The sequence below is a fragment of the Stegodyphus dumicola genome, chromosome 4 (assembly GCF_044657685.1).
Source record: "Stegodyphus dumicola isolate Sdum_Otavi_A_Nest chromosome 4, ASM4465768v1".
NCBI lineage: Eukaryota > Metazoa > Arthropoda > Arachnida > Araneae > Eresidae > Stegodyphus > Stegodyphus dumicola.
Window position 1 is genome coordinate 142,378,366 of NC_140771.1, and position 25,143 is coordinate 142,403,508.

At 31.8% G+C, this 25,143-nt stretch overlaps 1 protein-coding gene across 3 annotated transcripts in view; it reads right to left on the minus strand.

The window, feature by feature from the left end:
- LOC118203333 (solute carrier family 35 member H1) overlaps positions 1–23,354 on the minus strand; it is a 57,447-nt gene extending 34,093 nt beyond the window's left edge. Inside the window, exons 1-5 of one of the 3 annotated variants that reach the window (XM_085815568.1) lie at positions 22,746–22,884; positions 22,350–22,487; positions 12,986–13,136; positions 3,465–3,528; positions 2,950–3,022 (exon numbers count right to left, since the gene is read on the minus strand). In XM_085815568.1, the coding sequence (XP_085671694.1) occupies positions 2,950–3,022; positions 3,465–3,528; positions 12,986–13,136; positions 22,350–22,352 (291 nt within the window). In that variant the 5' untranslated portion in view covers positions 22,353–22,487; positions 22,746–22,884. Of the gene's footprint in view, positions 1–2,949; positions 3,023–3,464; positions 3,529–12,985; positions 13,137–22,349; positions 22,488–22,745 lie in introns of all 3 variants that reach the window. The other 2 variants (XM_085815566.1, XM_085815567.1) reach the window with 2 other exon arrangements.
- Between the last annotated feature and the right edge of the window lie 1,789 nt (positions 23,355–25,143).

Genomic DNA, 25,143 nt, shown 5'->3' on the forward strand with positions numbered 1-25,143 from the left:
TTAAAATAAAAACAAGAGTTAATGCAAATATTCATAACGAAAATAAGAGTTGTGTTAAAAATATAGATTTCTTGGTAGTTCCGAAAATAACGACAGACTTTATACCCTCACAGAGAGTAAACATTTCTCTTGAGAATTTTGGACATACAAAGTTAGCAAATGACAAGCTTAATATTCCCGAACATATTGACTGTTTGCTTGGCACAGAGGTATATTTAGAGTTGTTACAACCAGGTCAGATTCGATTTGATAATTCTAACATCATTCTGCAAAACAGTGTGTTTGGATTTTTTGTGTCTGGCAGTTATGTAACAGAAAAAGAGAGTGGGGTTCATTCTGGCATGACAAAAGAAGAGACAAATTTAGATACAACACTAAAGCAATTTTGGGAACTCGAAAACATTGAGGCTACAAAAACGAGAAATAAAGAATCGGAATTCTGTGAAGAGCAATTTAAAAACAACTATACCCGTGAAGAGAATGGGAAATACATAGTTAAAATGCCGTTTAGGAAAGATCCAATGTGTTTAGGGAGTTCGAAACACATCGTGCTTAAAAGGTTGAACTCGTTGTGGACTCTTTTAAGTAAAGATGAAAATTACTTTTTATTGTACTCAGATTTTCTACATGAATATAGTGAACTAGGTCACATGACTGAAGTGAAGGATGAAGATGAGCAAAAGGGAACATATTATATTCCACACCTTAGGATTTATCGCCCTGAGAAAAGTTTGACACCTTTGAGAGTAGTGTTCAATGCTTCGACTGCAACGTCAAAAGGTAATTCGCTGAATTCAATTCAGTATAATGATGGTGTAATTCAAGAGGACTTGTTTTCAATTATGGTATGTTTCCGAAAACATATTTATGCTTTTACAGCGGATATCAGAAAGATGTACCGAATGATATTGATTCATCCTACTCAACGGCAGCTACAGAGAATTTTGTGGAAAGAGTCAATTAATGGTCCGGTTAAAATTTCTGAGTTGAACACGGTCACCTACGGCACAGTAAGTGCACTTTTTCTAGCCATGAGAACATTACGTCAGCTTGCTATATCTCAGTTCACAAATTTTCCATTAGCAGCTGCAGTTCTACAGAGTGACTTTTACATGGATGAAGTGCTAACAGGGTCCAGTTCATTGAGTTCGGCAAAAGAGCTACAGCATGAATTAATTGAGATTTTAAAAAGTGCAACTTTGACTCTGCACAAATGGTGTAGCAACAATCCTGAGCTTGCAGTTAATGTTGATGATGAATACACATTTCACTGCATGAATGAAGTTTCAGCCTTTGGTGTTTCCTGGAAAGCAGATAAAGATTGTTTTAATTTTAAAGTGGAACTAGAAAATGAGCATGGACTTACTAAAAGGCAAGTTTTGTCGACAATAGCGAGAATCTTTGACCCACTTGGTTTATTGGGTCCCGTGATAGCTAAAGCTAAACTATTTCTTCAGAGACTATGGTTTTTCAAGCTCAATTGGGATGATCTTCTACCTGAAAAAGAAGCCAAAGAATGGCAATGGTTTTTCTCTGAACTGCCACATATTTGTAAATTAGAAATTAACAGATGCATTTTTGTCGCAGAAGCAATTGTTATTGAGTTACACAGATTTCGTGATGCCTCCGAGTTAGCTTATGGAGCTGTAGTGTATTGTAAATCTGTCTCCCAATATGGTAAGTAGTAATAAGGCTTGTAACAAGTAAATCAAGAGTTTCTCCTATAAAGCAAGTTACCATACCAAGATTAGGGTTATGCGCAGCTGCATTGCTTGCGAAATTAATGACTCGAGTAATATCTGCTCTGAAACTTAATGTAAATAAAGTACTTTTCTGGAATGACTCTATGATAGTCTTGTCCTTTTTCTGTTATTCATTGCAAGTGGGGTGTCGGAATCCACAAAAAGTTCCTTTTCCGTTTTGCTTATGTCATATACAGTTTACTTTCCGATGTCGGACTCCTCGCATAATTTTGAGACGGATATGCCTTTATCCATTTTTTGCAGCAATTCCACTTTTTGTTTGATGGACATCGAAACATGGTTTCGCTTTGTAGATCCTTTGGCAGCTTCAGAATTGGAAACTCTTTTTGACATAATCGAAAGTTCAAGCTTACTTTTTATAAAATTGCTCTAACAGTCTGCAAAAAATAATAAGCCGGATCCAATTAGAAGATTAAGGAACAGCGTAATCTGCAACATTAACTGAAATGACTTAGATAATTTTAGCCTAGCTTATACCATCTGTTATACATTAAACGCTCATGTGCATGAAGTTTGTAGCTTTGAGGTCCAGATTATAGATAATTTCGGATTATGGACATCCGGATTACAGACTTTGTACTGTATTGGAAAAGAAATTATTTGATTATGCAGTATTCAGGCACCAGTTGTGATAATACTTTTGAAGCATTGTTAGCAGCAGCAATGACTGAATGCTATCAGAAAGAGGTTGCAGAAAATAAATTTTCTGGTATATAATCTGATATACAATAAATTACAAATTTATTAAATACTATAATAAATACAAATTTATATTAAACTCCTTCTATATGCTGGTATTTGATAACTTATATTGTGATATAAGTTTTTAATTATATTGAATGAATTACTGTTTACTACAGAATTTTTTGTTTTTGTGCATTCTTATAACATTTAGCAACAAATTGCACTTTTCCCTTATGGCTAAATTGTGCCAATGCCATTTCTCCCACCCCAATGCCGCCACAGAAGATAAGTACCAGTATTTCAGCTATTAACTGATATAAATAGCTGATATTTTTTTAAGCACAGCTTAAAATAATTAATAAATAATTGAATTTTTAAAATATTACTGAATCATAACAGAATAATAAAAACTGAACATTTTATTTCTGTATAAAAAACAAAAATTAAGCTTTTTGTTAGCTGAATTATACATATAGGTTTTGTTTATAAGATTATAGCTTACCTTTTTTTCAAGTCCAAATAAAAGAGAAAATCCTAATATAAATATGATACAGGTAGATTTTGTCATGGTATATCTAAAATAGTAAGTTTACAAGAACAATTAAGTAACAGCATGAAACAATTTAGCAAATAAACACATAATTTAAGAACTGTACAATTAATTTGGTAGCAAATGCCAAGCTACAAATAACTTTGACCTTAAAATTGCTTATTAACAAATTTTTAGTTAATATTTACTTACTATTTCTATTTATAAACATGAAAGTCAAAACCAAAATTTAGGTTTATTTTTTACTGCCTTATAATAAATGCCTCAAGTAGCACACATGTATGTAATAATGAAGCAATGACAGTGAAAAAATATTTCAAAACTAATATCATAAGTGCATTTTATCCAATCAGTACTTTTTTTTGGTGCTATAAATGCAAAAATATTTTATTTAAGAATACACCATAATCCACATTCACAATCTACTTTTAAAGAGTAGTTTATGTTAATAACTAAGAGGCACTTACAAAGATACTGTGATGAATTCAAAACTCCAGTTAGATAATCCTATGTCCAATGCACTGGCTACACCTGGAGTAGAAAGAGAAGTTACAGAATTTCAAGTCAAACTTTAAAATTGTACATGTAAACTACTAAGTAAATATATTTAAATATCAGTAATAAATTTTACAACTCAAAGCACATAAAAAATTACATATATAGCTGTGATGTATAGTACACATTCTACTAACCCTCTAATGGCCATGGTAGCATATTTGCTACCATATATTAAACACCACGTTTTTATACCAGGAATGCCATGCAATGTAATTTTTATGTCATAAATATATAGACTGAACCTTTCTCATGTATTATTAGCAAATTTTAGGCACAGACAGCAGCACCAGCTTAAAGAAAAAAAATTAAAAGCATGGATGCAACAAACATAGCAAGCACCTTTTCAGACTTAAGTTGTTTGTTTATTTTACAAACATTTTATTAATAAAACAGTTAATAATTACTATTTATATAAAGTAAAAGAGTTAGTGTATCACACAGTATAAAATATCTTTTACAAACTTATCGTTTTTAATGCTAAAATGTATTTTTAAAATCACGGTAGCAAATCTGCTACCATGGGCATTCATGTAGATATATTTTTCCTGTAAAAAAGTCTCTAGGAAAATTCATTTCGAGATTTAAGTTGAACATATATGAATGATTTGAAAAGTGATTTATCTGATATATCTGATGACTACTCTGATGATGAATATATGCCTACACGAACGTCTGATATCTTCCATGAAGGAAGGAAACTCAGATGATGAAGACCAAGATCATAATGAAGATGTAGAAAATGACATCTGATGATGAATATATGCCTACACAAATGTTTGATCTGTTCTATGAAGAAAGCTCAGATGATGATGAAGACCAAGATCATAATGAAGATGTAGAAAATGACCAAAATCCATTAAATATTGAAGAAAGTGTACATCTATGCAAGAGCTACAAAAATTTTAAATCCTCTTAAGGAAAAAAGAAACTAATCTTATGCTTTCATCAAATGATAACTTTCCTGATCCTACAAAACCTCTTCCATCTGCTCTTGCATATTTTCAGATTGTCATATCAAGAGATATGATAAAATTATTAGTTGAACAAACAAATCTGTATGATGTTCAACAAACAGGAACTTCTCTTATGGTGACAGCAAATGAAATAGAGCAATAGGAATGATTATTAGAATGGGATTAGTCCGTATACCTCATATTAGAGGATATTGAGAAGAGGGAATAAAGTACGAACCAATTGCAAAAGTTATGTCTAGAAAGATTAGAAAAAATCTTAAGATTTTTGCATAATTTGGATAATTCACAAATTGATGATGATGTTAGAAGTGAGAAATGCTAGAAAGTGCGACCATGGTTGTCCAGACTTGGAGAAAACATGCTATCCGTTCCAGGTGAGACCAAGCAGTCCATTGATGAAAGAATGATTCCATTTCGTGGGACAATCCATATCAAACAATATATGCCTAAAAAAAACCACATAGCAAACGGGGTTTAAAAATGTGGGCCTGGTGTGGACAATCAGACATTTGTTACGATTTTGATGTTTACACTGGAAAATCTGAAGGTTACTATTGAGATCAAATTGCTTACGCATTAGCTCTAGGAGCAGGTGCTGTGATGCAGTTATGAAGCACTCTAAATAACCCAACAAAACGTACTATCTTTGCGAATAACGTTTTCTCTGGAATCCCATTAGTATGTGAATTGTCCAAGTTTTCCAAGAAAAATAGAGGATTTGTTGGGGCTTTGAGAGAAAACAGGCTAATGAAATATAAATTAAAGAACGAGAAGGAATTGAAAAAAGAAGGCAGAGGATCCATTGATTATTCTGTAGCATCTGTAAAGAATGCAGATATCATAGCTGTAAATATAAATATTGTAACATTAAATATTTGGTTTTCAATTATTTATTACTTTTAGGATCAAAGAACTGGTGGTGTGCATCACAGGCCAGTGTAATAATTCCACACGGCAAAGATACCACATATGCCCTAGTGGAATATTTACTTAAGTTAAATTTAAAAAATAGGACAGAAACTGTTTTAGAGCTTATCATTTGTAAATAACTGTACATAAACTAAACAAAATCTTAAAAAAAAATGTGTTTGTGAAAATTTTGAAAAACACTTGATTTGTATTGTAATCTGCCCATGGTAGCATATTTGCTACCATTAAAAAAAAAAATTTTTTTTTTCAAAACTTTTTGCCATGTTTGTTTTATTTAACCTAAAATAACACACTCTTTTAACTAACAAATAATTTTTTGCTCGGAAATTTCTTGTGGTGGGCATTAGAGGGTTAATGTAATCTGCATACCATAAACTATATACAGTATAAAGTCCGAGATCTGGAATTGTCAGGACTTTGGCAATTCCGGTTTTTGGAATTTTTCTGAATATTAAATCATCAGTTTAAAATGACATTGAGAAATTTTAAAATTAAAAATATTAAATAGTGTTTTATGAAATAACAAAGCATTTATGACCTTCAGGGAATCAAATAAAAAAATAAGCTATTTATTTGCTTCATTAAATATTTATTTTGGTACTTTTCTGTTAGCTGGGTGCAAGCGAAAAATCGCCAAATAATGTAGAATTTCGCCAAATTTCTTACAACTGTAAAAAGAAAATTCGTTTGTGGCCATGTGCTTTATTCTCTGAATTAATTCAAAACAAAGCACGTTCTCCTTTTTTTCTTCCATCTTAACTTTTGTTTAAAAAATTATCAAAATTTGGAATTTACCCACAACTGAAGAAGATGCAGTCTCTTTTTTTCAAGAGAAAAGCATATTGGAAAAGAATGCAACATGAGATCAGAATCATGAAATGAAACTGTCTTTTTGTGATGGAGTACGTTGACGGTGCAAATTTTCAACATGCCGCATGAAGAAAAGCATTTGCAGTGGTACGTGGTTTGAATCATCTAGATTAGGTTTTCTAACATCTTTGAGATTTATTTACGACTGAAGCAAAGAGATGACATCAGTCAAAGGTGTGAAAAACAGCTGGATATGAATCATAATACAGATGTAGATTGGAACAACTACTTAAGAGAAGTTTGTGTAGAAGTATTAGCAGAACGTCAGAAAAAAAAAAAAAAAAAAAAAATCAGTAGTCCTGAAAAAATAGTTGAGATAGACAAGAGCTTATTTACAAAACAAAAGAACAATGCTGGTCGAATTCTTCCACAACAGTGGATATTTGGTGGCGGTTGCTGCGAAACGGATGAATGCTTTCTGGCTAAAGTTCCAAACCATTCTTTTCCAGTATTGTTAGATGCGATAACAAATCACATTGAAGAAGGGTCAATTGTCTATTTTGATTCCTGGAAGGGCTACTACACAACTAAAATGGAAGAAGCTGGTCTACAGAATTTCAAAGTTAATCACAGGTACAATTTTGTTGATCCTGACACTAGTCAGGATCAACAAAATTCAGAAAATCGAACGACTTTGAGGCAGTGCCAAATGGAGAAATAAAAAACATCGGGGAACTTCTCGCCGTCATTTAGAGTCATACATCGCTGAATTTATGTGGAGACATGGAGTAAATGATCCATTTAAGCAAATTCTCAAGGACATCACCGTATTCTGGAAAACCAATAGTTATAAGCATTCTTTATGGGTAAAACTGTTTTCTTTACAATTCATTAACATTTGTTTATAGTTAAACTTGTTTTGATAACTATTAATAAATATTTGTTTATAGTTGAGCGTTTTCGGCTTTTATTCCATTGACTGTTTTGTCATTCACTTTGCTTGGCGACTTGGCTTTCGTTTGGTTCACAATTGGTGACATTTGTGTCTAGCTAATGGAAAAGTACTTTTATTTCAACAGTAAATTGTTTAAAATGCTTCATTTTTTGTCCTAATACTTTTTTTTAATTCCACAGATAGACATAATTTCTTGTTCAGTTACAAAGTTGCACTGTTTAAGTCCTGCTATTGTAATGTCGAGAATTCCCACTAAATTGTCAATCGAAATATTTTCATATTAAACAACCTGTAAATCACTTTCTTCACTATTGGTGACCATATTTTCTGGATTTACAAACATACTAGATTTCACAATTTATTAGTTCACTGATAACTTGGGCACTGTCATCGCAATGAAAAACTCTGTTTTATCATTTTCATTTATTACCCCTTCTCCACAAATTCCAGTAGCTGGCAAATTTTGCTTTTTGTTTGTGATATTTGAAAAACCTTCAAATTTGCTACTAACATCATAAAGCATTAAGACACAATAACATGCCGAACAAATACTAATTCAGAAGTCAAACAACAAAAATCAGCGTTATATTTTCAATTTTCACAGGACTAGTTTCGATGGTTTTACTGAACCACCATCGTCAGCTGCAAAAGCACAAATGAACGACATAGGATATAATGATCAGATACAATAAGAAAGCCTGGAAAGAAAATAAGCTAGTGATGCCATCTGTTGATGAAACCAGAACAAAACATTTTTTCTTTAAAGGCCGAAGGCAAAGATAGATCAGAATTAAGATCGTTAACTAGAACAGAAAGAATTTTTTTTTAATGTGAAATGCCTCTAGAAAATCCAGTTCTCCAATGGAAGATGTTTTTTGAATAATTTTGGCAGCAGAAAAATTTTGAATAATTTTGACAGCAGAACTACTGGAATTTGTCGAGAAGTGTGATTTTCAGACCAACAATGTTGAGTGAGAGAAATTAGCTCATCAATTTCGGGTCATCAATCAAGGTTAAAAACATTTCTCCTAGAAATTTACTCATCGTATCTTTTGATGTAAAATCATTATTCACCAATATTCCAGTGGAGGGTGATTTAAGATGTCTAGAAACCAGACTTCGTGAATTTCATTTCTCTTGCATCGAAATTGATGAGCTAATTTCTCTCACTCAACTCTGTTTGAAACAAACACATTTTGTTTTTCAAAATAAATATTACAAGCAAATTGAGGAATTAGCCATAGGAAGCCCCCTCAGTCCGATCCTGGCTGATATCTACATGCATTATTATGAATCAAAATTGTTTGAAACTTTCAACTTCCCGGTATGGTTCTACTACGTAGACGATACATTTACCCTGTTTGAAGGTAATAAAGATGATTTAAATAAAGTTCTTTCAACAATGAATTCTTTTGATCCTGCTATTCAGTTCACTTTTGAACTTGTGACTTGCAATTCTTTTCCGTTTCTCGACATTTCGGTCACACGTAACACATTCAACTTCAGTACTACAATTTACCGTAAACCCTCATTGGTTTGCCTTCCACCACACTTTAAATCATGTCATCCGACTATACAAAAGTTAGCTTCATTTTATTGCTATGTTTTCCGTGCTCTTCAAGTTTGCTCCTCCAAACTATCCCTTGATAAAGAACTAAATTATTTAAAAGCAATAACTGTTGACAGGGGCTTTTCACCCAACCTTATTAATCAAGCAATTAAAAAATTCTCATCTCAACACACTAAAAGGCACACTCTTATTTTAGGAGATTATAAAATTTCTGTTGACATTCTCTTCTTTCTATCAATTAGCTATAAAGTTGCACCTATTTTGCAGAAATTTAACTTTCGGGTCGTTTACTCTCCCATCAATAAAATTCCGAGTTCCATACTCAAGGACCCCATTCCGGATATGAATTCCTGGGGTATTTATAGGATTCCTTGCCAGTGTGGTTTAATTTACATTGGCCAAACTAAGAGCTTTAAACTTTCGCGTCAAGGAACATGAGGCATATGTTAGAAAAAAGGAAACACAGAAGTCTTTTGTTGCCCAACATTGTTGGTCCGAAAATCACACTTTTAATTTTTCTGCTGCCAAAATTATTCAAAAAACATCTTCCATTGGAGAACTGGATTTTCTAGAGGCATTTCACAGTCAAAAAAAAATCTTTCTGTTCTAGTTAACGATCCTAATTCCAATCCATCTTTGCCTTCGGCCGTTAAAGAAATTATGTTTTAGTTCTGGTTTCATCATTCTGTCCAGGCTTTCTTATCTTATCTGATCATTATATCCTATCTCGTTCATTTGCACTTTTGCAGCTGACGATGGTGGTTCGGTAAAACCATCGAAACTAGTCCTGTGAATATTTGAAAATATAATGCTGATTTTTGTTGTTTGATTTCTGAATTAATCATAAAGCATAGCAAGCATCTGATGTAAGCATATAGCATTCTGAATTAAGATTTTATCTGGAACACATCACACTTTGCTTCAGTTTCTCAGCCTAGCTGGACTGCTCCTTCTCCTCTTACCTTATAATGTAAATATTTTGGAATAAGCATGATTAATGTGCTAAGTTATTTACAGCTGCATGTGTCAAATTAAAATGAATATTTAAAAATCTACCAGGACTGCAAGCTTCTACTGTTTTGTGCTTTAACATCTAGTACCCAAGACAAGTGGAATGTATTTATTTTCAACTGGATGGTAGTGCCTACATCCTTCTTTCCTTCTTCCGTAATCACACTTCGCTCATGATATTAGAATCTTCTTTCACCATAACGTTTTGGTTAAATTTGTTTCCACTATGCTTTTAGCATTCATCACATTTTCCTTAGTACTGTGTTGTAAGTTTTGTGCACAGTTTTCATTCACTGCAATAATGGCCCTAAAGGGAAATACTAACAGTTGAAAATTACTTTATTAGTGCTACAAAAATGAAAGATCTTCATTTCTGTCATCATCTGAATAAGTATATTTAAGGGTGCCCCCTGGATTATTGTTGTTTCATTTAAGGTAACCTGAGTATATGAAACCAATGTTATGGAAGCCCTATTATGACATGATTGCAGTGAATCTGAATGATGGAAAAAGATTTGTAAGGGCTTGTGTGTTGGATGTTGGTTAGGACATACGTTAGTTATTTTGTGGTTTACACGATAAAATGGCTCAATGTGGTAAAATTAATTTGAATTTCTGTATGATTTGGAATGAAAGAGAAAAAAGCATTATTTGACTGGTGTGTAAATGAAGGTTTATCTAGTAGCCATTATATGCGTCTTGTTTGTATGCAAGAAATGCATATGGTCAAACGTCTGAGAATAATTTCAAATCCTATTTTTGTGAATTTAGGTGGCAATGTCAGTATACAGATTCTAGTTCAGATAATTTTAGGAAGTTTGGAAATTTCTACATAAGGTAAGTGGACATTTCCTTTGTGAAGTGCTAAGATGAATTTCCTTTATGTTATTTCGTTGCTTTAACTATAATGTAGTTTATTGAGATTACATATTTTTTATTTGGCTCTAGTGTAGAAACGGCTGTCCATTTGACTTCTTAAATGAAAATAGATTGATGTGTACTTGGACAAAGCCAAATGAGTGCATAATATCAAGTTTGTGCAATTCTCTGATGTTTCTTAAGTGAAAATAAGTCGATGTGTTTTTAAGTGAAAATAGTGTTTGGCTTTGTGTAGTGGTGATTTTTGAACAAATCAAAGAATTGCACATACTCAGTGTACATGTACCACAAAAAATCGTCAATTTTCACCTAGGGGTCTTTGACTTGTTATTTTGGCTTTGTGCAACGGCGATTTTTTGGTGCAAAAATCATTGCTACACAAAGCCAAAATAACAAATCAAAGAATTGCACATACTTGGTGTCCGTGTACCACCAAAAATTGCCAATTTTCGCCAAGGGGCACCCATAAATATACTTTTACCCATTTTTTCAACAAAAAAGGTCTTTTATGTGACAAATGAATATGCGAAAAAGACCACAACATGAAACTTTAAGTTAACGACAAAAACATTTAGAGGTGTAAAGTTAAAAATTTTAAAAAGAAGGGCCTCCATGTGGAAACTGGTTCAGCAGTTCCAGAATATCGCTCATCACTGCTATTAGATTTATGCATTCTTGGGCAGAGGAGCTGACGTCAGTGAAATGGTGTAATAAACAGCTTAATATGGATGAAAGTGTTTCACTTGATTGGAAAAATTGCATGCCATATAAAATAATAATAAGGATTCTTAAAAATATTCTTAGGAAATGACATACGAGTATAATTGTTATTTTTATATATTGTGTTATTTATTTTTACATTCCTGCTTTATGAGCTTGATGAAATTATAGCCGAGATCTTGGTGCAAATTTAAATCACCAAATATGGTTGGGGGCTGCTATAACAAAGATGTAACAAAACAATTAATGGCAGATATAACCATAACAGAAATAAACTCTCGAAATACTAAAAAAATTATTAATGATTTATTTACATTATAATAAACTATTTTAAGACATATAAAAAAAAATTCACCAAGTATGAATTTTTTTAAAGCTAAAAATGACAAGAATTCAGTCATTTTGAATAGAAGTAAAATTATGTACTACAGTCAAAAGTCGTTAATTCGGACACCCATAATGCGGAATGATCTATAATCCAGACCTCAAAGCTACAAACTTTCTGCGCATGCGTCGCTTTGATGCATGCGTGTAAGACCTTTACGGCTGTGAATATGCGAGTGCGCAAAATACGTTTACGAATGTGCGTTTAATGTATAACGGAAGGTATAAGCTAAGGTAAAATTATCTAATTCAGTTAATGTTGCAGATTGCGTTGTTCCTTAATCTTCGAATTGGATTTGGCTTATTATTTTTTGCAAACTGTTAGAGCAATATTATAAAAGTAAGCTTGAACTTTCGATTATGTCAAATAGAATTTCTGATATATATTTACTAATATGTAAAGGATCTACAAAGCGAAAGTATGTTTCAAAGTCCATTAAACAAAAAGTGGAATTGCTGCAAAAAATGGATAAAGGCATATCCTTTGTTTATCTAAACTTTAACGTTTGTTTATCTAAACTTTGTTTATCTTTAACGCTGCATCACGCAATGAATTGGAAGTTGATCTGTCAGCACTATCCGTATCTTCAGGGCAGATGTTTTTATTTTATTTGGCTTATAATTTCTTACTAAATGTAGTATTTCATCTCGATGTACTCCATTTTTGATAGGATTTAAATCAAATTCCTCGTCATTATAATTCGCTTTCGATAGCGAAGAAAGTAACAGAGGTTATTGAAAACGAAAAAATTTCGATTGACAAATTAGTCGGTATTCTCGACACAGCAATTGTAGGACTTGAACAGCAGAACTTTGTAACTGAACAAGAAATTATGTCTGTTTATAGAATTAAAGAGAATGTATTATCACATAAAAAACGAAGCAACTTAAACAACTTACATTGAAAGAAATGTTTAATAAAGTAAACAAATAAATATTAAGCGCTTTTTTTTTTTTTTTTTTTTTTTTGTAAATTTTGATACCCTTTAGATCATAATTGTTCTTTATTTCATAAATTACGGTTTCATATTTTTAATTTTATAATTTCTGCATGCCATCTTACCAGATTTAAACTGATGATCTATAATCCGGAATCGCCGAAGTCCCGACGAGTCCGGATTAATGACTTTTGACTGTATAAACAAAACTACAAATGTAACTTTTAATAAATCTATAGCAATATTTTATATTTACTACCTGTTGGTGCTAACTGCTTGCAATATGTTGGCAAATCTAGAATAACCCTCTGCTTGCCAGTATAGACTTGATAACAGCATCTCATTAAACCAGATAAAATAAATTTGACAACTAAGTGACATATGACAACAGTAAAAGGGAAATGGAAGTCCTGAAAATAAAACATTTTACCTAGACCATTATGCAACTTAAAATCATTAAAAAATATAAATGCAGAGAAATATATTTCCTAATTTTATAATTTTTATGGTACAATTACTTCACACAAATTATAAATAATTAGTAAACAATTAAAACTCAAAACATTTGCTAACTTTCTCAATCTCTTACAATAATTAACAGATAAACATTGATCTTTCAATTTATGAGATTATCTAAAATTAAAAACTGAAAATAATATTATTTCTTAGCTTTGGTTAAAACGTAACCAAACTACTCTCGTGTATGCCTTCAATTGGCGACAAATTTCTTGCCTAACATTTTTGGTGAGAAACATATTACTATAGTTTCTATCATATCTAAAGTTTGTGTCTACAATTCGAACTTTAAGCCTAAAATGTCTCCAAAAACCACATTTTGAACACACAATTTAAGCTAAAAATCCAAAACAAAAAAATTAAGATAGCAAAAACGTAAAGTTTCTAACCAAAAATATTTGACAAGAATGCCTGTACACTGCGATCTGTTTGAACTTAACATCACAGAATTGCACAATCTATGCAGCGAAGGAATCCACGAAGTACGCACACCTGGCTTAAATAAATTAACATAACAGCAATAAGTTTCAAAGAATACCATGTACATAGCATTCTGTTTAAACAAAAAAACATCTACGAATTGCACAAACTAGGCAGCAAAGGAATCTACGAAACACGCACACCTCGCTTAAATAAATTAACCTAAGAATAAATTTGAAAGAATACCATGTTCACAGCATTTTGTTTAAACTTAATGCACTTACCATGAATGAATGCTTCTCCAAACAGCAGAACTACCAAACATCACCAAAACAATTTCACCCCAAATTTGTTGAAGGCATCTTCTCCCGTTTCAGAACAACGATGCAAAAACATATAAACCACCAATTAAAACTTAAAATCCCATTTCTGATTATAAGTAGGCAACGTAGCTTTAACATGCTGCCACGTAATTTCTATCATATCATATTTATATGACAGCCAGACTCACTAAGAAAATTGATACTATCTTTCACAGATAAATGTTCAAAACCTTCTCCTAAATCCTTGTAGAATTTCCAGCCACCCGAAAAAATAGTTGTACCAAACAAGCGACTAAAATTTTGCTAACACATCTTTCATTACATCATAAACCATTTCAAACTACCCACTGCACAAATATCAATGAGCAACTAAAACCACTACAGTCAAATTCAAGTTTCCACATAAAATGGGTTGCCATAGAAACCAACATTGCCAGCAAAGCCATCCCAGAACACGCAATCGCACCAAAAACCCAGCGCAGAACAGATATAGTCACATTTGGCAACCAGAGGGCGTATATAAGAGTAGTACCAATGTAACTGATCATTGCAATAATCTAAAATCCAAAAAATTCTGTACAAGTCAGTACCTAATATACAGCATTAGAAATATCTTTTATTAATTAAAATACTGCTGTGAATGTTAAAAAAATGAATAATTAGTATATGGAAGTAAAGCTATTAAAATGAAATTAAACTGAATATGACCATCATAACAACAGACCTGTTGGTTAATGATTACCATTATGGCATGATACTTGAATTATTTTACAGATTATTAAAAGTAAACCAAAGGATGCAGGTGACCTTCAAGGCCATTGACCACCAGTAATCTACAGACTGACAATCACTGGTATGAGACACTTCAGAAAGTTGAGAAAATATAAAATGCAAAACAAAAGACTATGGTGACCAGAGGAATGATGGTCATTACTGAGGGTTAATGGAATGTTTTGTGCAAGGAACGCATTTGCCATGGTGCATAAATGACAAAGTATCCGTGATAGCATAATAATATAAAGCAAACCACACAATTTGGAAGACATTGTCATGAATACTTCTAGCATAAAAATTCATTTCAATGCATGTGTAAATGACAATGCAATGTGAATAAACAGTAGTTCATAAAAACATTGAATTCATATTGGACAAAAAATGGTTTAATTATTTACAATTACAAATAGAAACTCAAACAGAAATAAAATATAACTTACATTTCACAAACAAATAGTCTGCCCTTTTTCAACAAAAATTAATTTGGATTGACAAAATAGGCAGATCATCTGCACACAGCTCATAATGCATGGAACTCATAAAATAATTTATGAAGATCATAATGCAGTTATAACATGTGAATGAGTTTATTTATTTATAGTGACTTTTAAACACTATATGCCAATTAAGTCTCATTCAGTATTCTCTAACCAAACACTTACAGCTAATATTATGCAATAATATTAGCTGTAAGTGTTTCTTGAATATTATGCAAAAATATTAGCTGTAAGTGTCTTGAAATATTGCAATGCAGAAAGAAAAACTGCATTGCAATATTTCAAGTTAACATGTAATACATAATTAATTATTTTGAACGATTAATACAAAACATTTTATTTTCTCCTTTCTAAATCAGTATAAACAATCTAAAATATGCAAATTTTATCCATCTTTTTATCATTTCAAAGAAAATCAGCATTTAATAAAATACTGGAAATAGTCCTCTCTTAACTTGCAATACAATATAAAATAACACTTGTAATACTCTCAAGATGTCAATCTTAAATATACTGCATAGTGATTACTGTAATGAATACTTGTAAGAAGACACAATAACATGCCGAATAAATACCAATTCAGAAGTCAAACAACAAAAATTAGCGTTATATTTACAAAATTTTCACAGGACTAGTTTCGATGGTTTTACTGAACCACCATCTTCAGCTGCAAAACCGCAAATGAACAAGATAGGAAATAATGTTTAGATAAGATAAGAAAGCCTGGACAAGAATAAGCAAGTGGCGCCATCTGTTGGTGAAACCAGAACTAAAACATAATTTCTTTAAAGGCCGATGGCAAATTTGGATTGGAATTAGGATCGTTAACTAGAACAGAAAGATTTTTATGAATGTGAAATGCCTCTAGAAAATCCAGTTCTCCAATGGAAGATGTTTTTTGAATGATTTTGGCAGCAGAAAAACTGAAAATGTGGTTTTCAGACCAACAATGTTGAGCAACAGAAGACTTCTGTGTTTCCTTTTTTCTAACATATGCCTCATGTTCCTTGACACGGAATTTTAAGGCTCTCTTAGTTTGGCCAATGTAAATTAAACCACACTGGCAAGGAATCCTATAAATACACCAGGAATTCATATCCGGAATGGGGTCCTTGAGTATGGAACTCGGAATTTTATTGATGGGAGAATAAACAACCCGAAAGTTAAATTTCTGCAAAATATGTGCAACTTTATAGCTAATTGATGGGAAGAAGGGAATGACAACAGAATTTTTATAATCTCCTAAAACAAGAGTGTGCCTTTTAGTGCGTTGAGATGAGAATTTTTTAACTGCTTGATAAATAATGTTGGGTGGAAAGCCCCTGTCAATAGCTACTGCTTTTAAATAATTTAGTTCTTCATCAAGGGCTAGTTTGGAGGAGCAAACTTGAAGAGCACAGAAAGCATAGGAATAAAATGAAGCTAACTTTTGTTTAGTCGGATGACATGATTTAAAGTGTGGTGAAAGGCAAACCGATGATGGTTTATAGTAAACCGTAGTACTGAAGTTGGATGTGTTACGTGACAAGAATGTCGAGAAACGGAAGAGAATTGCAAGTCTCAAGTTCAAAAGTGAACTGAATAGCAGGATCAATAGAATTCATTGTTGAAAGAACTTTATTTAAATCATCTTTACTACCTTCAAACGGAGTAAAAGTATCGTCTACGTAGCGGAACCATGCCGGGATGTTTAAAGTTTCAAACAATTTTGATTCATAATAATGCATGTAGATATCAGCCAGGATGGGACTGAGGGGGCTTCCCATGGCTAATCCCTCAGTTTGCTTGTAATTATTATTTTGGAAAACAAAATGTGTTTGTTTCAAACAGAGTTGAGTGAGAGAAATTAGCTCATCAATTTCGATGCAAGAGAAATGAAATTCGCGAAGTCTGGTTTCTAGACATCTTAATGCATCCTCCACTGGGACATTGGTGAATAATGATTTTACATCAAAAGAAACCATGAGTAAATTACTAGGAGAAATTTTTTAACTTTTTTTACAAACTCTATTGAATTTTTTATGGTGTAAATGTTATTTTCTAATAGAGTTGAAAATCTAGAAACTAAATATTTAGCTAATGGATACGAGGCAGTACCTAAATTTGATACAATAGGGCGGAAAGGAATACCACTTTTATGAATTTTGGGAAGAGCATATAATCTGGCACAATTCGCAACAGATGGGATAAGTGAATGTTTTAAGTTGCCTGAAATGATTTGCGAAGATTTGATCGCAGTTTTTATTTTTGACAAGTCCGAAGGTGAAGGATCTTTAGGGATCGGATTATATGATCCTTTGTTTAATGACACCATCGATGTAAGTGTTCCTATCCATGACGACTATCTGGCCACCTTTGTCGGCCTTTGAAATAATAACATCCGGGTTAGAATGAATTTCACGCAATGTAGCTCTTTCTCTCGCAGTTAGATTTGGTTTCAGAGGTTTATTATTGAATTTCACATTATGAGCAATAAGATGCCTAATCATTTCTTTCTGCGAATCTGAAACTTTACTGAACTTGAAAGCTTTTTCGATAGGAGCCAAAATCTTTGGAATCGAGGGTTTACAGGTTTGTGAGAAGTTAAAATTATATTTTAGAATTCTCTCTTGTTCTTCTGAAAGACTAACATTAGAAATATTAACTATTGGCTCGATGTTTACAATGGGAAGATTTTTTGAACTACATGAACTGGAAGATTGTAAAAGAAGTTGTAAAAGAATACAAGATACTTGTAAGATTGTCAATATATTATACACATTTGTAATGCGATATAAATTAAATAATAAAATTATGAGCTTAGAAAAAGGATTTTTTTGAAGAAGAAGACAATACAAGATAATTTCTTTTTTAATTTATATTAAAAGAAGGAGACAAATCTTTCATTACTGTAATATCCATAAACAACTTTTAGAACAAAATATGGTTAGAATAGAGAGAGGGGCATCCCTTGTATTATCACCAAGTTGTTTCCTTTATAGTAGCCTGAGTAGTTCAATGTTATGAAAACCTTATTATGATGTAATTGGTTGTACGATTGCGGTAAATTCATAAGGTTGTCGGTTAGGAAGAATATTGCTTGTTTTGTGATTTAGACAGTGAAATAGCTGAATGTGGCAAGATTAATTTGAAGTTTCTGTACGATTTGGAAAGAAATGAGAAAAGTGCATTACTTGACTGGTGTGTAAATTAACGTTTACTTAGTAGACATCATTAAGTGTCCTGTTTATAGGAAGGAAATGCGTATGGTCGAACGTCGGATGACAGAGGAGGTTATGGTTAATCTTTGGATTATGGTAGCTTGGCGATTTTTTGGCGAAAATGTGGCGACCAACCCTGCTACAGCAACCTGCTAGTTTTTGTTTGGACGCCATTTTGTTTTCACGAAGTAAAGGCATTTTTTTTTTTTTTTTTTTTTACTCAACATTTTTTTCCAACAATCTGCTAGCCGAATTACGCTTATTCTAGAACTCTTATGGAACAAAAGTGCTTAATCATGACGAAGATTAGGTGCGAAATTGGGACAAAGTGCAGAATCGGCCACTGCTTGCCGCGTTTTTAAGAATTGCACATGCACGGTATCATCCATGTACACGTCGACCTATTTTCACTTAAAAAAAGATGACAGAATTGCACAAAAATGGCATTGCGCACACTCTTGACTTTATCCATGTACTCTGCTAAAGTCCTAGCTAGTAACCTTTATCGCCTTACCAAAATGTCGCCAAGCTACCTGTTACCATATTCTAAAGATCAGCCAAAATATCACTAAACCATGTACACGTCGACTTATTTTTACTGAAAAAAACATCCCAGAATTGCACAAAAATGGCATTGTGCACACTCTTCACTATATCCATGTACACTGCTTTTTTTGGTTGATCTTTACATTACGGTAACTGGTAGTTTGGCGACATTTTGGAGGCGATAAAGGTTACTACCTGGGACTTTGGTAATAATGTGAGCAGTACTGAGTTCCGATTACGCATTATTTTGTGTGGGGGAAATGAGAGATCATGGGATATGTCATGTGATATTAATGGACGAATTACGGTTCTTTAATCGGAAAAGGGGGGAAATCGGGAAAAAATCTGGAAATTTTGTATTTGGCTTTATTCTGTGTTGTGTGAAATAGTGTTTGTGAATTTTTGGATCCCATGGCCGTAAGTAAAGTGAATTCGAAATGGGTATTTAGTGGTATTGAAAAGGATAGTAAGAAATGCTTTTTAAGGTTGTGTGAGAGAGAAATAAACATGTTTTATTATGTTATTTATTTTACCTGGTATCTTGCTTTGAAAGATAAGTATGATTTTAAAGATTCTGAAAGAGAATGAAGAAAAGTGTATCCGCCACGTAATGAAGATTCTGAAGGAGATTAGGTAAGTTAGTATTTTTAATTATTTTTATGCATTGTTGGAAATGTAAGGTGGAAAGGAATTTGGTATTATTGGGAAAATTGTTATTAGCAATGATTTAGTTTAAAGTAATTAGGATTGTAAGGTAATTTTTAATTGAATGTATGTGCTCATGTATATTTTAAGTGGTGTTTTTGAATTTAATTATATTTTAATGAAATGATAGTTATTTTGTGAATTTTATACTTGTAGGAATTTGGTGTATGTTTAAGTTGAAATAAATGTGCATGGAAATAATTTAAATATTTGATAATAAATATTTGTAATGCTTCATGTATGAATTCGTTGGTGATGTGTATAATGTAATAGATGATTTAGAGGTAAAAGTTTTTGGATATTTTATTTATTTTATATGTGGAAATGTTCATATTTGTAAAGGGTAAATACTTTTTCGCGATCAGGTAATTTCATATATGTTCTTTTTACCGGGTTTAAAGATTGAGAAAATTGTCATGTATTTTCGTGAAATTTTTCGAATTTATGAGAAAAAAGCAGTGTACATGGATATAGTGAAGAGTGTGCGCAATGCCATTTTTGTGCAAATTTGGGATGTTTTTTTAAGTAAAAATAAGTCGGCGTGTACATGGTTTATGTGTATGTGTTATTTTGAAAAACGCGTAAGGTGTATGGTATTGTGCACTTTTTCCAAATTTTGCAGTGAATATTTGTCATGATTAAGCAGTTTTGTTTGATAAAATTTCTAGCATAAGTGTAATTCGGCTAGTAGATTGTTGGAAGAAGTGTTCAGTAGATAAGAAGAAAAGAAACATGTCTTTACTTCGTGAAGACAAAATGGCGGCGGGGAAAAAAATAGAGGGTTGCTGTAGGGGAGTTGGTCGCCAAATTTTCGCCAAAAAATCGCCAAGTTACCGTAATGTAAAGATCAACCCTTTTTTCTCATAAATTAGAAAAATTTTACAAAAATGCATGAAAATTTTGTGAATCTTTAAATCCGGTAAAAAGAAAATATATGAAATTAACTGATCGCAAAAAGTATATACCCTTTCCAAAGATGAACATTTCAACGTATAAAATAAATAAAATATCCCAAAACTTTTACCTCTGAATTATCTATTATATTATATAAATGTCACCAACGAATTCATACCACAAACATTACAAATGGTAACAAATACTTAGTGTCAAATATTTAAATTACTTCCATGCACGTTTACTTCAACTGAAACGTATACCAAATTCCTGCAAACATAAAATTCACAAAATAACTATCACTTAATTAAAATATCACTAAACCATGTACACGTCGACTTATTTTTACTTAAAAAAAATCCCAGAATTGCACAAAAATGGCATTGCGCACACTCTTCACTATATCCATGTACACTGCTTTTTTCTCATAAATTAGAAAAATTTCACGAAAATGCATGAAAATACTCAACGTATTCTACTCAAACGTATTCCAAAATACTACAAACATATAACTCACAAAATCCCGATCATTAAATTAAAATATAATTAAATTAAAAAACACTACTTAAAATATAAATAAGCACATACATTAAATTAATAAAAATTAGATTACAATCCTAATTACTTTAAACTAAATCATTGCTAATAACAATTTTCCTATAATATCATATTAATTTATTTACTCCTTACATTTAGAACAATGCATAAAAATAATATCCTCAAATGATTAAAAATATTAACTTACCTAATCTTCAAAATCTTCATTACGTGGCACACACACTTCCACTATTTCATACAACACATAATGAAGCTTAATATAGTACTACAATATAATAAAAGACAATATAGAAAATAATATAGTACTACAGTTTTCCAAATTACCCCCTTTTTCCGATTAAAGAACTATAATTTGTCCATTAATGTCACATGACACATCTCATGATCTCTCATTTCCCTCACACAAAATAATGCGTAATCGGAACTGAGTACTTCTCACATTATTACCAAAGTCCTAGGTAGTAACCTTTATCGCCTCCAAAATGTCGCCAAACTACCAGTTACCATATTCCAAAGATCTGCCATATATTTTTGGCTGCTCCTTTGACTTTTTAAATGAATGTAGTTCGATGTGTACATGGACAAAGTCAAGCAATGCCAAGTAGTTTGTGCAATTCTCTGATTTTTTTTTAAAGTGAAAATAGGTCGATGTGTACATGGATACTGAGTTTGTGAAATTCTTTGTCTTGTTATTTTGGGTTTGTGTAGCGGTGATTTTTGTACCTGTAAATATATTTTTGCCCAAAATATCCGTAACACTAACTGATATTTAAATATGCCTAAAATAAAGTTTAAAATAGAAGCTCAAATTCAACTGATAAATTCCAGTAATGTAATTAATGCATGAAATAAGACGGGTTTTCTTCATCTTGAACTTAATGCTGGAAAAAATCCCATAAACAATTAATTCTGCTGCTTAATATATATATATATATAAATATCTCAATAAAGTAGAGATTGCTTAATCACAGATGTGAATAATAAAATATTAATGAAAATTCCTTAAAAATAGAATGAATTGGAAATAATTACATTAATAACTGCCATTAGAATATTACACATTCTTTGCCAATGAAGAAAGATTTAATCTGTTAGATGAAAGTCCAGTAACATGCATATGAATAATAAGAGCATGTGAACTGCATTTTACCTTAAAATGACATTTGGTAAGAATTTCCATTTAAACCTACCATTTCTTAGCATAGTTCTATAATACATTTTTCCTTGCACAGTTTTAGAGACATAGTTTAAGTTAACATTTTAGTGGGAGGGAGTATGCATATGAAAAATTTCACATAGGTTCTTCTATAATGGAAATATCACCATTCCTGCAATTCAGAAAGATATCTAACATATAAAAAATATACCTATGATATCTAACAGTTACGATACAAATAATAATTGAATACATATAGAAAACAAACAAACTAGAGTAAAAATAAAAGCTTTTCTTATAGAGTAAATATAAAATAAATAAATAAAAAGAACAGTGTAAAATAATCATACAGATAAAAATAATCAATTATACTCTATGCTTAAACGTAAATAAAATGTTATTTTTATAAAGACATTAAAAAAATACTAACCTTTATGAACCACTTTTGATAAAATGTGATACCTATGGAAAAACAATAATATAGACATACAAGTCCAATGGTCCTAAGAAAAAGTAAAATTAGTCTGACGGTACAAAAGCTGTCCATTCTTTTCATTTTGGGATTGTATGCTTGTGGACAAGGATAACAACATACATTAAAATGTTCTATATACGACCGGAATGAAGATACTTGACGATTTGGGGAATTGTTGGCCTGTATTAATTCTCTACGTCTCTTCATCTTTTAAACTTTAACATTTCCAACTTCAAACACACAAAATAATAATACTTTTAGGAAATAGAATCTTGAAAAAGGTGGTGGAAAAAATTAAGTACATTTTATAAATGACATTCGCAAAGCCGGCTATATAGAACACATTTAAAGAGCTGCCACATCTTCAATCGAAAATTAAAAAAAAAAAAAAAAAGTGAAAGAGAGAGAAAACAACGTTATGTTACATTTGATCAGCGTTTTACCATAGTAGTAACTTCTGTTAAAAGGGAACAAATTATGGTGCAGAATTTATCAATTTAAAGATAACATATTTAAGTAATACATAGAAATACAGGAAACACTTTCTATCAAATTACTGTTGCCAGACAGCTATAGAGGAAATGCACAGGAAAATCATATTTCTCAAAGATGCTCTTGAAATAGAGCAGCAGGAAGGGAGAAATAAATTCTGTATTTTTCAAATTATGATAAAATTGTCTACTTTAATGTACTTTAATGTGCACTTTTTTCTTAATTCTTTTAATTAATAAAATACACTCCGGTGATCTCCTCTCCTGCGTTAGAATTATTGGAAATTCAAAAATTGAGTACATTTTCAATTATTTATGAACTTTGTATTTTATCTTTTATATCATCTGTTGGTTCATTTGGCTAGTATTATTTTGATAACTGTTATATTTTATTATTTCTATGATACACGTTGTTCGCTGCTTTGCCAATTCTGATTGTTAATATTTATGTGCGAATTCTTATCTTGATCTGACAGATAAGTCTATTATCATTTCTGGTTAATATTCCGTAATCGGGGTGAGCGCCAAACCTGGCAAGAGTTTTTTTATTTGTCACGATTTGGTTATGGTTTCTGGCTGTATGTTTTATTGTGGCAAACCTAGAGCTTTATTTCGGTGCGAATTTAGTGTAACCAGACGATTTTTTTTTTCTAAATTAATTTTGAAATACTGTGTTCGTTTTTAAAAGTTTTACTGTTCAATATTATATATATATGTTTAATATTATGAAGTTTATAATTTATGAATGTTTTCATTTAATTTTATTTAGCTTTTTTTTTTTTTTTTTTTAAAGTTTTGTTCCTTGTATGGGGCAATTGAATGATAGGGAATATTTAAAGTTTTGAACGAAAGTTGTATAGTGTGTTGAATCTCACGACGTTGTTTTATCATTTAATCAATTTCATTTACTATTCTGTTTGCACATAATAATCGCTGTTCACCACTGTAAACCAAAATTTGTTGCTCTGTTTACGTTTCAAACTCACTTCGCAGTGCTCTGATCTGATAAGTGTATATATTTATTTACTCAATAATTATTTACAAGAATTGTTCATTCTACTATTTTACGATGAATTACATAGATAGGACTATGTTTTTCACTTGCAAAGCGTTTTTTTTAACTCATCTAATATTTTATCATCTCATTTTAGGACCCACCAGTGGCCGAGCGGTTAAGTCGCTGAACACTGGTAGTTAGGTCCGAGGTTTCGAATCCCGCGAACGAGCTGGTTGCATGGGCGTTTTCGTGGTTTTCCCCATGTGTAACATGTATACGAGGCAGTTTCCCTTAGGAAGTCCTCCACGAAGGCATTCCTCCCCTTAGGCGATAGCCATAGTGTGCTTTTCCGTAATCACAATAAACCATAAACCATCTCATTTTACTATTCTGTTTACATAAAATAACGGCGTTTCACTACTGCAAACTTAAAAGTTACTATTCTGTTTACGTTTAAAAATCGCATCTGAGTGCTTTTATTGCCGCCAAAAAAAATTCTCCAAATTTTGAAGGCCAAAATAGTTTGGCTCCAACTTACACCGCTTATGGAATATTAGCTTCATTTTCCTATTATAGTTTCATTATTTTGACTTGGTTTGTAAATTGCTATTTACATTTCCAGGTTCTTAGTGCTGACAGTGTTTACTGCTTTTTGTATGTTGAGGTTGATGAAACAACAATATCAAGGAAGAATGTAAAGAAAATAAGATTTCATTCCATGTATTTCCTAAGTATAAAAATTTGCATAAAGAAGGGATTCTAAGAATAGAAAGAGAAGTCTTTAGTCCAGCTTACACCGCTAGAATTTGCTTTGAACGAAGTAGCATATTTCACCTACCAGCCGTTCAGGAATAGAAGATTTTTA